Source organism: Aedes albopictus, chromosome 1 (assembly GCF_035046485.1).
Source record: "Aedes albopictus strain Foshan chromosome 1, AalbF5, whole genome shotgun sequence".
In the NCBI taxonomy this organism is placed as follows: domain Eukaryota; kingdom Metazoa; phylum Arthropoda; class Insecta; order Diptera; family Culicidae; genus Aedes; species Aedes albopictus.
In genome coordinates, this window is record NC_085136.1 from 215701184 (window position 1) to 215718252 (window position 17069).

The window sequence follows — 17069 nt, forward strand, 5'->3', positions numbered from 1 at the left end:
AAGCTGGAGATCCATCAAGAATCCCGTGAGAAGTTTTTTCAGGAATTCTTGCAGAAGGTCTTCAGAAATTAGTCCAGCCGTTCCTACAAGGATTCTTTCTGAAATTCTTTAAGAAATTCCTACTGGACCTCTTACAGAAATTACTCCAGAAGTTCCACCAGAGATTCCTCCAGGAGTTGCAGGGATTCTTGCAGATGTTTCTTCAGAGATTCCTCCTAAATTTCTTCAGGGATTCCTACAGAAGCTTCTTTAGAAATCTATACAGAAGTTTCTTCAGAGAATCTTATAGGAAGATCCAATGATACCTCCAGGAGAATTCAGAGATTCCTCCAGAAGTTTATTCAAGGATTTTTATAGGGTAAAAGCTCTAGACATTGATCATCGCCCCCCCCCCCCAAATTCTGCTCTAATCTTCGCCACTCCATACATAAAAATGGAGTTTGTATGGAGGGGGGCGAAGACTAGAGCAGTGGCGAAGTCTAGTGATTCACCCTATAACCGTTTCATCCAAGATTCCTTCAGGATATCCTTAGGGAATTCCTTGATAAGTTCTTTTAGGGATTCTTCCCTTCCAGAAGTTAGTCCAGGGATCGCTCCTGATGGGGTGCTTTCAGATTGTAGATTGAGATCGAAATTTCTCCAGTAGCTGATTAAGGAATTCCTTCAGGGAATCTTGAAGAGGTTCCTTCAATAATTTCCTTAGGAAAATAATCAGCCATATCTCCAGGATATTCTTGAGGGATCTTTCATGGAGTTTCTACAAGAGTTCCTCAAGGATTTCCATCTGGAATTCTTCCAGGATTTTTTTAGGGAATACCTCCTGCAAATCCTTACTCCTACCCGGAAATATCCACAGAAAATTCTTCAAAAATTCCGCCTGAAAATCCTTTAGATATTCCTACCAGAATTCCTTCGTACATTCTCCTGGAATCCCTGCAGGGATACCTCTTGTAGTTTCTTCGGGGATTCCTCCTAGATCTCCTTCAGGGGCTCCCCTTCGAGGATTTCTCCTGGATTTTCTTCGGGAATTCCTCCTGGAATTTCTTCGTAGATTCCTCCTAAAATTTCTTCGTGAATTTTTCCTGGAGTTTCATAGTGATTTGACTAAGAATAACTTCTAAGAATTTCTCATATAATTCCTCCAGGGATTTCCGTTGGACTTTATTTAGGGATTGCTCATGGAATTCTTTCGGGGATTCCTTCTGGATTTTTTTCGGAGATTCCGCCTAGAAATCATTCTGGAATTTCTCCTGGAATACCTTCGGATATTCTTCCTGGACATCCTTCATGGATTCCTCCTAAAATTCTCTTGGGAATTTCCCCTAATATTCTAACGTGGATTTCTCCTGAAATCTCTTCGGGGTTTCCTCCTGGAATTTCTTTGATGATTTCATTAAGAATGTTTTAGGAGAATCCTCCTGAATTTGCTTCGAGGATTCCTCATGGAATTCCTTCAGGATCCTCCTGGAATTCCTTCGGGGATTCCTCCTGGAACTCCTTCGGAGATTTCACCTGGACTTCCTATGGGGATTCCTCTAGTAAATCCTTCGGAGATTCCTCCTAGATTTCCTTCAGGAGTTCCACCTGGAATTCCTGCATGGATTTCTCATTATTTTCGATTCATTCCTCAGGATTTCTCCTGAAACTCCTTCAGAGATTTCTCCCGCATATTTTTCGTTCATTTCTCCTAAAAATCCTTCGGGGATTCTTTCTCTTATTCGCTTGGAAATTTCCCCTTGAGTTTTTTGAGTATTTTTGCTGAAATTTCTTTGGGATTCGTGATGAAATTATTTCGGGGTTTCCTCTTGGAATTTCAGTGGGAACTCCTCTTGCAATTACTTCAGGGGCTCCTCATAGAACTCCAACGATGATTTCTCCTGGATATTTTTCGATAGTTCTTCCTAGAAATACTTTGAGGATTTCTCCCCGAATTCCTTTGAAAATTCATCCTGGAATTCCTTCGGGGTTTTCTCCTGATATTTTTTCCTAGAGATCCTTTGAGGATTGCTCCTTGAATTACTATGGAGATTCTTTTTGGACTTCCTGACGGGTTTCCTCTTGAAAGACCTTTGATTTTTCGCTTGAAATTCCTTCGAAGATTCCTCTCGGAATCCCGGATGGTGCGCCCTGGGATTCCTGCAGGGATTTCATAATTTCGAGGATTCCTGCTAAAATTCTTTCGGGGATTTCTCCTGATGTTTCGTTGAAGATTCCTTCTGGATTTCCTTCGGGATTCCCTTTTGGAATTTCTTTGGTGATTTGTTTTAAAATTTCTTTGGTGATTTATTTTCAAATTTCTTCGGAGATTCCACTTGGAATTCCTTTGGGAGTCCTCCTAGAATTCCTGCGGGGTGATTCTTCCCAGAATTCTATCGAGAATTTCTCCTGGAATTCTATTGGGGATTCGTCTTGGATTTCCTTCGGAGATTCCTCCTAGAGTTCCTTCCGGGATTCCTTCTAGAATTGCTTCGGGGGTTTCTCCTGAAGGATTCTTCCTCCTAAAATCCTTTCGGAGATTTCTCCTGATATTTCGTCGAGGATCCTTCTGGATTTTCTTCGGGGATTCCTGCTGAAATTGCTTATGGGATTCCTCCTGAAATTCCTTCGAGGATCCACGAGGAAATTCCTCCTAGTATTCTCTCTGGGATTTCTCCTGCAATTCCTTCAGAGATTCCTCCTGGGTAGTTTTCGTAGATTCCTCCTAGAAATGCTTCTCGAATATCTTTTGGAATTCTCGCTGGAATTCTTTCGGAGATTCCTCCAGGAATTTCTGCTGTAATTCCCTTAGGATTTCTTCTTAAATTCATTTGGGGAATCCTCCTGGAATTTCTTTCGAAGATTCGTCATGGATTTTTTTCGGAAATTCCTCGAAAACTCCAATCAGCGATTTATTCAGAAGCTTCAGCAGGGATCTCTCTAAGAAAGATTCTTGAACCACCAGAGATTCCTGCAGAAATTTCTTCATGGATTCCTTGAGGAGTTTCTTTAAGGCTCCTTTTGGATTACCTTTTGAGATTGCTTCCTGAAATCATTGGGGATTCCTTAGCGTAAATATTGCGACCCTATTATCAGGTTTGATAACTTCTGAAGATTTTGAGTAAACAAAACAAAAACTATAGCAAAATCGATATTTTATTGCCCTTGATTTGAAATGGAGTAATGCAACATGCATTACACTAAGGATACAGGTAATGTCTCAATATGTATAATCACTGACTGGTGGCAGTGACGGACGCAAACAGAAATAAAAAAGTATTTATTCTAACTTAGGCTGCTCAACATTTTTTGGCAGGATTTTGCTTTTTGATGGGGCAGATAAAAAAAAAATATTTATCAAAATATCGGGTCTTGCTGAAAATTCTTTAACAAATCCGATGAGTTTTTAATATTTTTCAGATTAAATGCTTTATTATTTTTATACACAACCCGAACAGCCAAAGAGTGGTGGGACAAAAACCGAAATAAATATTTGTAACGGCCTTGATAGTTTATGTCATCAATGATCATGAAAAAGCTTAGACTACAAATTCTAGAGCGTAATAACCACTTCTTTGATTTGCCAATGTTGACATTATGGTCAAATTTTGGTCACGCCGATTCACGCCGCCGCCGCTGCCGAAAGCTGCCACCGGCGTGACGCCGATGACACCGCAGCCGCCGGCCAAAAATGGCCCTCACGCTGCCGCCGAACAAAATATAGTCGGCGCACAGGTCTACTTGGCACCTGTTCTTCAACGCCTTTTTGGTTTGGCGTCCCTGTTCTCCTCGACCTGCGGTTTTTTCTGCTTCATCTTCTGCTCGAATTTCGTCCAAGGGGGGTCTTCCCCTTGGTTCGCCCTAATCTGTGGTTGCCAAGGGCCTAACAACGGTCGCAACCTCTTGTTCCCATCCTCCCGGGACGGGCCAGCCTTTCCAGGCACACCCTTCCAAACTTTCCGGGACGCCTGGCTAGGGTCCGACTTGCAGGCATTACAGCTGAACTTCGGGGTTAGTATCCGTCTAGTCTTGCGGGCACTGGCAGACAGTTCCTCACCTGACGGCTGCCTCACACACTTGTGAGAGTCAAAAGGAGTCGCATCTGCCACACCTTTCGAGATTCCTACGAAAGCAAAGACCTCCGTCTGGGTAGACTTCGTAACCTTTGATTTCGCCGGTCGATGAAGTCTTCACGAGTCTCTCGCGATCTTTCTTGGCATCGTCTACCGACTTACGAAGTGGCAACAGGGCCGTTTAAGGTCCATGCTTATGTTAGACTTCGTGGACGCAAAGGTGATGGTCTTACCAAAATGCAGACGTCCTTGCAATAACAGAGGAGCAACCGCGGGCGGTCAATTATGCTCATGCTCATGCTCATGCAAAGGTGATGGTCTTACCAAGCTGCTACTCAGCCACTACTATTGCAGATAGCCCATCTCTTTTTTTGGTTGATGGTCATCATCCACCACGCTCCGTTCAATATCTCCCCGCGCAGGCTAGCCGGGGAATGGTTCGGAGCTCCCACGTTGGAGCTGAGTGTGCAGCTTCCTGCTTCTGACTCCTTGCTTCTTATTTACGGACACCTAGTCAACCCACTTCTTGCGAAGGGGTTAGCCTCACCACTACCAATACCAACTGTTTGATTTTGATTTTTTAAATTTGTCTTTAACTTGATCGCACAAGTTGCACGGGAAAGGAGATCCAACACACCAAAGCCCTGCATTACAACGCAGTAAGGGACAAAATACTGGGAGGGGTGCCCACTCACTCATTCCTCGGAACGGGTCGCTAGACACCTTAAATTGGGGTTAGTAGTCCTATTCTTGGCCAGTGACTACGCAGCTGACTCGCAAGCGGAGGGGTTTGTCAGGCCCTGGGACTGTAATCCTTGCTGCCCGGTATAGCCTTAGGTCGCTGGAGTAGCATTTCATGTTCAGCCACTTGATGCCAGAACAAATGCTGCTTGAGCCGCACCTCCTTGGTGAGCAGAGCCCTTGGCCATACCCAGGGTGCACTACCAGCGAAGCACACAACTCTTTGCTTAGTCATCGTTTGACCCTTGGAATCATGAGAAAACAAAATAAAAATGCCTATTTTCAATGAAAATGTTGAAAGTTCCCAATTTGAAGTTTTTAATGCACCAGCAAACTTGATTTGAAAACAAAACGCTCTCCTATTTTAGATATGTACGCCTATGGCGGTGTATCAAGATCAGTAGCGATAAATTTAGCGGAGGAGTGAGTAACCAACTTCTAGCGGAAGCTCTACTACCTATAGGTATCAGCCGTAGTATGGAATGCAAATACGGAGAAGTGTACCTTCAATGACGATCCCGTGGGAGTGGCATTGATGCAATGTTGGAGCTATTTTCCATTAGGAATATTGGTTTACCACTACTGACTGGCGCTCTAGGCGGGTGGCGTTTGCAATGTCAATCCGCGGAAATAAGGTCAACCGACCGGACGACCGACAATGACGGAGACGGCCCTCTAATTAGGAATGATTCATTACATAATGTGACCAATTTTGCCAGTCAATGCGAGCGGAAATGTTTGAACTTCCGTCATTGCAACTCGCGTTTCATCATGACACGATCATCTATATCCCTGCAGCGACCAACAACCGGTTCACGCGTATGAAGGAGGATGTAACCAAACCATTTCGCCATACGCCAATCATACGACCGCTTGTGATACAAAAGTGAAACAGCACACAGAGCAAACGTTGCCACTTGGTTTATGTGTGATGATGCGGGATGGTTGGTTACTTGCTGGCTGGCGCCACAGATTCTAGTCTCGTAAAACTCTCGACTACGTATAACTTTCGGTGTCGGACTTCCTCCGACTTCCAACCGGGACCTAGCAGCAGCAACCCACCCACCAAGGTCGACTCACGCTCCGGCCCCTGCAGAGTGGGTTATCTTTGGAAAATGTCATGGGGGATGTGCCATCATGGCTGGCTGATGGTTGGGGTTGTTGGTAGAATGTGGTGGTGGGGGTTGATGCCACTTTTGCTAGTCTGGATTTCTGACTTGCTGTTGCTCGGCAGCTACGGCGGACGACGCGATGGTTCCACTCTGACTCCGACGGCGACGACGGTTTGGTTGAGTGCTTCAATGGCCCAAATTTAATTCATTGATTTCATTTCGGATATGAGACCTCTTTTTCTTTTGCTGTGTTCCATCGCATCAGTAAGATGTATAAGCTTCGTGGGAAACTAGACAAGATTCTTTTTGTGGTAGGCGCTAGGAGGAAAAATTAGCATCTTCAATATTCATTTTCTTGTTGGCGTAACGTCCCCAATGGAGTAAAGCCTGCCTCCCAGCTTAGTGTTCTATGTGTTATCAACTGAGTTGTTCCTCTACCAATGATCATTTTGCATGTGTATTAGACTGGGTCAACACAGTCGATTTTTCGGAACAAAGCTTTTTCGATTCCTTTTAGCGTCCAAAACAACTGTGCCAAATTTGGGAACGATTGGTTGCTTCCACGTATTTCGCATTGCAATTGAAATTTGTATGGAAATTAAAATGGGAAAACGTCTAAAACAATCTAACTAATGACGTTGAAGTATAGCCTAGGATATGGCGAAAAACTTTGCAGAAGGCTGCAAAGTGATCCGACACTTGTGAAAAAAGTTAAAACATACAGATTGCCCGGTGGTGCTTAACGTTTAACATGTAAAGGACGCAATCAATCGCTCCCAAATTTTATACAGTTGTTTTGGACACTAATATAGATTGAAGAAGCTTTGTTCCGGGTTGATACGATCAAATTTAAAGTTTTTTCATACAACGTTGACCCACTCTAATGTGTATGTATATACATTGTATATCGTGTGGCCTATTCCCGAGGAAGGGCTGCAAAACGGTGAGTCGATAAGGAGAGCGTCCAACATAGCTCTGGTCCTCACAAGAGTTGTGCGCTTAGCTGGTAGTACCGCCGCCTGGGCATTGTTGTCCTTCTGACTTCAGCTAGATTGAGGAGGTACGTCTCGAGCGTCCAAGCTGCGCTCATGAAGTGGAAACCTATTGATGAAAATATAATTGTGGCCAGATTCGGGTTCATGAGCTTAGCGCATTTTCGTTTTATGAAAATCATGATACATAAGTGACCCGATTTTGTCAGCCTCTTTTGGGAGCACATGTTTTGCTCTCTTCAAAAACTCAAACAGTTTTTCAAACTGTTTATCCCTGTATGTTCTGCACCTCAGGTGTAGGTTGTTGATAAACATAAATAAATTAAATAAAATTTCACTGTAAGATACTGAGAGCAAAAAGTTTGTCGCTAAATGGGGCTGACAAAATCGGGTCCTTACTGTATTATGTTTCACTGTGGCACGGTAAAGGCTGGGTATGCTGCACAATACAGATCCAATTGTGATCCACTACCCTCTGCCCAGCAACTCTTATCCCTACCTCCACGTAGTACCGGCCGGAAACTATGAGCAACCTTTGGGAAGATCGGGTAACCAACCCCGGTGGGAACTTTGGTCGTAGGCTGACAGGGAAGGGGGGGAGGTGGTTCTGCAAACCTGAGCGTCTGTTCTCCAGGAGGAGCGGCTCATGTTAGGGGCGGCTGATCTACGTCCGAGTGTCAGGGAAGGGCTCTTAGCTTAACTGTGCACTATGGTCCTCCGGAAAGTAGGCGGTTTACGTCCAGCCCTACGAACGAGCCAACCGTAAAAAAAACCATTGTAACGGAAAATCAGCAACAGAATAATACGAACCGAGATCAACGACAACGATCCCAGCGAACAAAAAGGACTTGTGATTGGAAGCTCGGTACGTGGAACTGCCGACTTCATTGGGAGCATCCGCATACTCGCTGATCTACTGAAGGACCGCGGTTTCGGCATCGTAGCGCTGCAGGAAGTGTGTTGGACAGGATCCATGATGCGAACGTTTAGAGGTTACCATACCATCTACCAGAGCTGCGGTAGCACACGCGAGCTGGGAACAGCTTTTATCGTGATGGTGATATGCAGAGCCGCGTGATTGGTTGGTGGTCGATCGACGAAAGAATGTGCAGGTTGTGGATCAGGGGCCGATTCTTCAACTTCAACATAATAAACGTACCCAGCCCACACTCCGGAAGCACTGATGATGACAAGCACGCCTTTTACGCGCAGCTCGAACGCGAGTGCGACCGCTGCCCATGCCACGACGTCAAGATCATCATAAGAGATTTAAACGGTCAGGTAGGCCAGGAGGAGGAATTCAGACCGACGATTGGCAAGTTCAGCGCCCACCAGCAGACGATCGAGAACGGCCTACCACTCATTGATTTCGCCGCCTCCAAAAACATGGCCATACGTAGCACCTTTTTCCAGCATAGCCTCCCTTATCGTTACACCTGGAGATCACCCAGCAGACGGAATCTCAAATCGATCGGGTTCTGATTGACGGACGGCACTTCTTCGACATTATAGACGTCAGGGCCTATCGTGTCGCTAATATCGACTCTGATCACTATCTTGTGATGAATTAACTGCGAACACAACTCTCCGTTATTAACAATGTACAGTACCGGCGGCGGCCGGTACGATCTAGAGCGACTGAAGCAGCCGGATGTCGCCATACGCGCAGAATCTCGAGGCAACGTTGCCAGACGAGGGTGTGCTGGATGTGGCCCCTCTAGAGGACTGCTGGAGTACAGTCAAAGCAGCCATCAACAACGCAGCCGAGAGCACTATCGAGTACGTAGAACGGAGTCGACGAAACGATTGGTTCGACGAAGAGTGCGGAACGGTTTTGAATGAGAAGAACGCAGCGCGGGCGGTAATTCTGCAGCAAGGGATCCGACAGAACGTGGAACGTTACAAACAGAGGCGGAAACAACAGACCCGCCTCTTTCGGGAGAAAAAGCGCCGCCTGGAACTGGAAGAAGCGGAGTGCGAAGAAATGGAGCTGCTGTACCGTTCCCAAGAAACACGGAAGTTCTACCAGAAGCTCAACGCATCCCGCAACGGCTTCGTGCCGCGAGCCGAAATATGCAGGGATAGGGACGGAGGCCGTAAGGTGATCGAAAGGTGTAAGGAGCACTTCGATCAGCACCTGAATGGCGTGGAGAACGTAGGCACGGGGGACCACGGCAACGGAGGAAACGACTCCCATGCTGAGGGAAGTCAAGGAACCAACTCCCATGCTGAGGGAAGTTAAGGATGCCATTCACCAGCTCAAAACCAACGAAGCAGCTGGTAAGGATGGTATCGCAGCTGAACTCATCAAGATGGGCCCGGAAAAGTTGGCCACCTGTCTGTACCGGCTGATAGTCAGGATCTGGGAAACCGAACAGCTACCGGAGGAATGGAAAGAAGGAGTAATCTGCCCCATTCACAAGAAAAGCGACCATTTGGAACGAAAGATCTTCAGGGTGATCACTATTTTGAATGCTGCCTACAAAATGCTATCCCAGATCAGCTTCCGTCGTCTGTCACCTAAAACGAATGAGTTCGTGGGAAGTTATCAAGCCGCCTTCAGCCGTCTATGATTTAGCGCGCAAGTTTCGAACAGCAAACACGTGCTCCATGTAACAACCGAGAGTAAACGGGGCCAGAGGTCCTCATCCTGCTTTCGTTAGCATAAACTGCAACTAAATTAAGTTTTATCGTTGTGTGGTCTTCTACAAAGTTGTTCCTTAGGGTACCAACTACTATTTTGAATGTTAGACTGGAGGTCATCCGATTTCCCACATATTTGGACTGAAAATCCCGTATAAACTATAGATAGTAGAAAAAACATAGATCCGCGGAGATGAATCCGTTGTATCCAAACAAACTGTCGAAATCTGTATCCAAACGAGCATGACGTCACGATTCCAACAACAACAATGGAGTGCATGACGTAATATTCAAAAGTCGCACTCTTGAAAAATACTATTCACACGCTTGCAACATTTTTCAGTGATATCCGCGTATCTATGTTGTTCTACTATCTATAATAAAAACCTTAAACTCATTTGCGCCAGCTCAGTTTAAACCGATTGAGCTGAAATTTGCACAGATTACTCCTCTCATACTAAAGCACGATTCTAGAGGGTGCCCTGTGGAATTTTTCAAAATTTTTGTATTTGGGCCATTCTAATCTTCATGTGTAGCTGCGCCAAGCTGCTTTTGAGTTGGTAGGGCCACTGCTTACTGCTGCGCGTAGTCTGCAGCCACTTGTACGTTACGGTGTTGAGCCGTGGCGTTCGACTTCGTCGCGTGGTAATATGCGTCTGGCATCACAAGGTAAGCCGAACTTTCCGTCCTCGACTGGTCGAAGGTGTTTCGAATTCTTTCGTTGGGGGGGGAGTGGAGTTGTCTGTTTCGGTCGTGCCACCACTCACTCGCCAATGCCCTTACGGCGGTAATTCGGACACGTGTCCCACGTTCATGAAGTGCACTTTTTCCAGACTTCGTCGATATGCCGCTTCGAAGTCGATGAAAAGGTGATGCGTAGAGACCTACTGAGTTTGCCGTTTACGGTGAAGATCTTGGTCGGTAAAACCGGCTTGATAACTTCCCACGAACTCATTCGTTATAGGTGACAAAATCTGGGATATACTTTGAAGACGGCATTCTGAATAGTGATCGCTAGAAAGTTCACACACTCCAACTTGTCGCCATTCTTGTAGACAGGTCGAATCACCCATACACAGATAAAAATAATGAGGTTTACACGTCATGTAAACTTAATTTAAGTTTTGTAAACTTCGTGTTTTACATGATATATCATGTAAATTTGTGTTATATGTCAGAATTTTACACTACTTTTTCGATCTGTGTACACAGTTCAAAATGGTTACATCGAGTTCACTGTAACAAAATTACCTCCATCGCATTGAACACAATTCTCCATCGGATTGTAAAATTACAGGTTGTCTGCAGTATGGAGCTTGCTTACAACTTTGCGTGCAATAGATTATTTTATGTAAAATCGAATGAAAGGAAATGGAAATTTACACGTTCTAATATTTACGTCGCTTGCCGGGGACCGTAGCGTAGTGGCTACACGTTCACTTCATAAGTGGATGGTCATGGGTTCGATCCCAGCCCCGGCACTTGCAATTTTTCGTCAGTTGCTCTTCCCCCCTAGAGCGGCTGGCACCTGACACTCTTCAGAGCATATGCTCCAACGGACCCGGAAATCTGGTTATCGGGTAATGGCAACTCATAATGAACCCCCAATCGGACTGGAAAAGTAACAAGAGCCACACATCAACATCCTCGTGCTCATCATTCTTCCATGAACAGGGAAGAAAAGTGACAGCAGCGCAAAGGCAAAATAATCGATATAGTAGAATAAGAATAGTATGTCTTTAGGCGCAGTACAAAGTATAAGTGACAATTGGAATCGCTCACGCAGTGCCCTAGTGGACAAAAAGAGCTGTAAATTAGGTTAAGTGATTGAAGAATAAAAAAAAATATTTACGTCACGTGAAGATTTCAGAATTTCTTTCTGTGTACCTTCAGATCCTGTCAAACAGACACTACAGGCATTGCCATCTTAATGGTCCCATATGGCATCCTCAACTTCACTTTGCGAGGGACTTGGTTGGCTCCAATTCAATTTCTTCGCACTCCGCTTCTTCAAGCCAGCGTTTCTTCTTCTAAAAGAGGCGGGTCTGTTGATCCAACGACCGTTTATTACATTCCACGTTCTGCCGGGACCCATGCTGCAGCAAGACCCGCCCGAACTATGTTCTTACGTAAGGCTCATTCAAACATTACGTAACGCAAAATTTGACAGTTTTAGACCCCCTCCCTCCCCCACGTAACAACTTCTGTATGGGAAATTTTGAGATTTTGTATGAAGCGTAACACAACACCAGACCCTCTCCCTCCCCCCTTAGCATTACGTAATATTTGAACGAACCCTAACCTATTGAATAATCTGCTCCCAGCCAATAATACTTACGAAGGGAAGGAAACTAGAAGTGTTAACCTGTAATCACACCTCACAGGTATAGTACATACAAAATGCTAAAGTTTAGCTTTATCTGACTACAACAAACAAAATGTAATTGAAAAGTACAATAGGGTCTGGGACCATTTGGGCAGGAGCACCTATTTTGGGCACTTGCTGCTATAACTCCGTCAATTTCAAACCGATTGACTTGAATTGTTGCACATGGCTAGACACTGTGCGTATCTGATTGTGTCTCAAAAATCAAGTCAATCGATTCAAAATTGACTGAGTTATAGCAGCAAGTGCCCAAAATAGGTGCTGCTGCCCAAATGGTCCCAGACCCTACATATACCAAAATTCATTTGATCTAAAAATAATACCCAACACAAGACCTAACATTCTTCTTCTTCTTCTTCTTCTTCTTCTTCTTCTTCTTCTTCTTGGAATAACGTTCCAACTGAGAAGCCTCAAAAATAAATTATATTAATGCACCGTGACATTGATCTTGAAATTGATTCATCATACGTTTATATACCTACCTATGCAGAAACGTCTGTTCTATATTATTGCATTCCATTCGATCTGTAGCTCTCGATTTGCGTTGCCATTGATAAGCCTCTTCGATGATCACTTTATAAATTCAAGGGTTCTCCCGTCTTCCCATGTCAACTTCACACCAACCAAACATAGCGATCGACGTCGTTAAGCTTGGCACGTGCTCCAACAGATCACATCATCGTACAATGTGGTCGTATTTATCGCCCGAGTCGCAACTTAACGACGTAATGTAATTCACATCACGCACCTATTATTATATCGCCGCACTGCACTCTGTTTGTAAACATTGCAGTCTAGAGATCACCACACGCTATTCTGCATTGAAATGATCATCTCCGATCGTCGCCGGCCTGTCAGCCAGCTGATCACATCCTATGACTAATGGTCGGCTGTCCTCCCTCTGTTTCGTTTTTGTAATTTTCAGCGTCGACGATATTGGCACTTATCCCAACGATCGCAGCCACCACCGTTAGCCAACAGGGATTGATGCGAAGAACCAAGTGTCTAAATCGGGATCGCATACAGGTAATCGAGACAAAGCGCCATGCCGCGCACAATGATGAATCATTTATGGTAATCGTTCATAACGTGAGTGAATCTTTGTTCTGCTGTTTTGGGGCGTTACAGGTATACGATGGACACGACAAAACGTTACACCAACGACTGACGGCTTTGCGCAACGAGATGCGTACCAGGGCGTCGACCCAGAGTACGGAACTTGATGCGTATCTGGTAACTTCGTACGACGAGCACATGTCCGATCATCTTATGGAATCGGACGAACGGTTGAAGTTCTTGACCGGGTTCACTGGGACTACGGGCGAGGCCGTCGTGACCACAAAGTCGGCCGCCCTGTGGGTTGACGCCAGATTCTATGAACAAGCGGACTACGAGCTGAACTGCGATTGGAGAATTTTCCGAAGCGGGGAACATCCCACAATTTCGGAATGGGTTTTGGTAAGTTCCAGGATGGGAATTTAGATGGCGTTCTAACTGTATATGTGTGATGTGTCTTTTCAGACTGAACTGAGTCCAGAAAGTCGACTAGGAGCCGATCCGCAGCTGGTGCCGCATTCTTTATGGGTTAGTCTGGAACGACAGCTCAACTCGGACTACATCAAACTGATCAAGATTCATCGCAACTTGGTAGACTTAGTGTGGGGCTCCCGACGACCAGCGCCGAAGCTCAACTCCATTAAGGTACAACCGTTGCGGTTTGCCGGTGAACACTGGGAAGTCAAGGTCAATAAGCTCCGGTCCAATTTGACGGCCATGAGGTCTGATGCAATGATCGTTACGTCGCTGACGGAAGTAGCTTACATCTTGAATCTTCGAGGGAGTGATATTCCGTACACGCCAGTGTTCAAGGCATACCTACTTGTAAGCAACCGGGAGATCATTCTGTACACGAACAACACTCGCAAGAACATGGGTCTGCTGAACCACCTCAAGTCTCACAGTTGTCACAATGAGTATTGTGTGCAGTAAGTAAAATCACGTAGCATGTCTTAAAGCTTAACCGTCTCACTAATATTTTCCATCAACTTCCCAGAATCAAGGAATACCAAGACGTACTGCGGGACTTGCGGACGCTATCTCAACATTGGAAGCGCGTCCTCGTGCCATCAGCGGTGGTCTTCGATATGGGTGCATCGGAAGCGATACACTCAGTGCTGCCTAGAGAACTGGTACTGGACAGGCCTTCACCGATCATTTTTCTGCGTGCGCAGAAAAACGAGGTCGAACAACAGGGCATGATCAAGGCGCACATCCGTGATGGAGCGGCCATGTGTGAAGTTCTGAGCTATTTGGAAGAAAGGGTAATGTATTGGGTTTCCGTAGGATATAACTATAAGACCATTTGACTTTTTCTTTCTCTCACAGTTCATAGCCGGCGATCACTTTACGGAGCTTTCCCTTGCCCGAGAAGTCGATCGTAGTCGCAAAATCCAAGATCTTTCGGAAGGGCCATCCTTTAAAACGATCGTGGCTTTCGGTGCGCATAGTGCCATCCCGCATTATACGCCCAGCAATCGCACGGACTTCGAAATCACCGAATATGGGACGCTCCTGATAGATTCCGGAGGCCAGTATCAGGACGGAACAACTGACGTCAGCCGGACGATTCATCTGGGTGAACCTCATCCTGATCAGATCCGAGCCTACACAAATGTACTGATCGGGATGATACGGTTGTCCGTTCTGACCTTTCCGGAAAATCTCAAGCCAGCCGAGTTGGATGCTCTGGCCAGGGGTCCCGTCTGGGGAGAAATGAATGACTATCCGCACGGGACGGGCCATGGTATTGGGTCGTATTCCTCCGTTCATGAGTGTAAGTATTTGTTACAATTCATTTGCAGATGTTTCTAATACTTATTCATTGTAGCTCCCATCAGTGTAGCTTACACAACGAAGCAGCGATACAGTTTCAAAGATGGATATTTCTTTTCAAATGGTTTGTTAACAAACAATAATCATAAACTGATGATCAATGGTAACAAATTTGTGTTGTTTCCAGAACCTGGATACTACAAAAAGGGAGAATTTGGAATACGTTTGGAAAACGTTCTACAGGTTCATGATACTGGAAAAGTTCATCCGTCAGGCAACAAATTCCTCTCATTTGAGGATATCACTTTGGTACCTTTCGAACCTAAAATGATCGATCGCTCGCTTCTGAGCGCTCCTGAGGTAATCACGAAAACAAATATTTGACCCTTAAAAGTTCCTCACTCATTTCTCAATTTCTACCAACAGATCAAATGGATCAACGACTACAATGCTCGCATCCGGCAGCTCGTAGGAGACGAGCTGAAACGCAAACAAAAAATGGAAGCCTTCTACTGGATGATGAACAAAACGCGAAACATTCCCGAGTATCGGTCCGAAGCGGACTACGGAGCTGCTGGATCTGTTTCGCTGAACTTCCGAGTCGTTGCCCTTGTACTAGCGACTATCATAACTAATATTCTGTTTCTTGGATAGACCACCTAGCCCAACGCCATGTATGTAGTTCAAATCGTTTAACCACCTGTGCAGCTCTCTGTGCTCTGTCCAACTATGGGAAGCAAACGAGTAGCCCATACTCACTCACCCACTATCTCTCTATCAATGTAGCTACTTTCTCCACACTGTCTGCTCGTAGGATAGGCATAGAATTTAAGGAAAGAAAACTGTTCATTAACTTATTTATTAATATTGTATAATTGGATGATCGATGTTATAGTTACCGATGCGCAAGCAAGTGATATTTTACAAAGCCACTGAAATTCATTAGAGATTAAACGAATACTAGTCCGAACACGAAACACATTCTGCATTTTATTTTTGGATAAAGAAATTCCACAGTCTTAAATGGGAAACTATGATCAACAAGAGAAGAATGCGAACCGATACCACTCGCGACGACCACAGCTATGAAAAGGCACTTGCGATTAGAAGCTCGGTACGTGGAACTGCAGATATCTAGACTTCATCGGAAGCACTCGCCGATATACCGGAGGACCGCGGGTTCGGAATCGCAGCGCGCTGCAGGAGGTGTGTTGGACAGAATCTATGTTGCGAACGTTTGGAGGTAATCATACCAGAGTTGCGTTGCGGCAACACACGTGAGCTGGGAACAGCTTTTATCGCGATGGGTGACATGCAGAGGCGTGTGATCGGTTAATGGCCGATCGACGAAAGAATGTGCAGATTGAGGATCGAAGGCCGAATCTTCAACATTAGCATACACTCAGCGAAGTAAACTATCGAGATTCATCAAAATACCTTATGAAATTTAGCCATAACTGTAAAGTATGGATGTCATAAGAATACCTCATGAAAATTGAACATGCTTATTATGACCTTCTTACCTAAGATAAACTTATGAAAAGAACAGAAAAATCGTAAAATGATGCAGACTGGAATCGATCCATGAACGTTGAGATCACTGAGCTCGTGCCCAACCCACGCGGCTATCGACGCTTGAGAATATCGTATTGCTAAATGTGTATAAAAGCCAAACTGTGAGTCGATTCTACGTCATAAACCGAACTTATGAAATTCATCCTAGCCGCTATGAATTGTTTAAAGGCCATTTCATAAGTTAGACATTATAATAATCTTAGGTTGATTTGCCTGAGTGTAATAAACGGGTACAGCTCTCACTCTGGAAGCACTGAAAAAAAACGCATTTTACGCGTAGCTCGAACGCGAGTACGACCGCAGCCCAAGCCTCGACGTCAAGACCATCATAGAGGACCTAAACGCTCAGGTAGGCCAGTAGGAGAAATTCAGACCGACGATTGGACAGTTCAGCGCTCATCAGCTGACGAACGGAAATGACCTACACCTCATCGGTTTTGCCGCCTTTAAGAGCATTGCCGTTCATAATACTTTCTTCCAGCATAGCCTCCTTTATCGTTACACCTGGAGATCACCATAACAAACGAAATCGCAAATCGACCACGTTCTGATTGATGGACGGTACTTATCAGACATTATCGACGTCAGAGCCTATCGCGACTCTGATCACTATTTGGCGATGGTTAAACTACGTAAATACCTGTTCCCAACGCACCACCAATTCATCGACGTCAAGGCAGCATACGACAGTATCTATCGCACATAGACTGCTATGGAAAATCATGGACGAACAGCTCTC

At 45.1% G+C, this 17069-nt stretch overlaps 1 protein-coding gene across 1 annotated transcript in view; it reads left to right on the plus strand.

The window, feature by feature from the left end:
• Window positions 1-15732, plus strand: part of LOC109622284 (xaa-Pro aminopeptidase ApepP) — a gene marked incomplete at its 5' end in the record, with an annotated part of 39290 nt that extends 23558 nt beyond the window's left edge. Inside the window, 8 exon segments of the mRNA XM_029867092.2 lie at window positions 12849-12949; window positions 13052-13381; window positions 13445-13908; window positions 13977-14244; window positions 14309-14756; window positions 14811-14879; window positions 14943-15115; window positions 15182-15732. Of these exon segments, the coding sequence (XP_029722952.2) occupies window positions 12849-12949; window positions 13052-13381; window positions 13445-13908; window positions 13977-14244; window positions 14309-14756; window positions 14811-14879; window positions 14943-15115; window positions 15182-15409 (2081 nt within the window). The 3' untranslated portion in view covers window positions 15410-15732.
• Between the last annotated feature and the right edge of the window lie 1337 nt (window positions 15733-17069).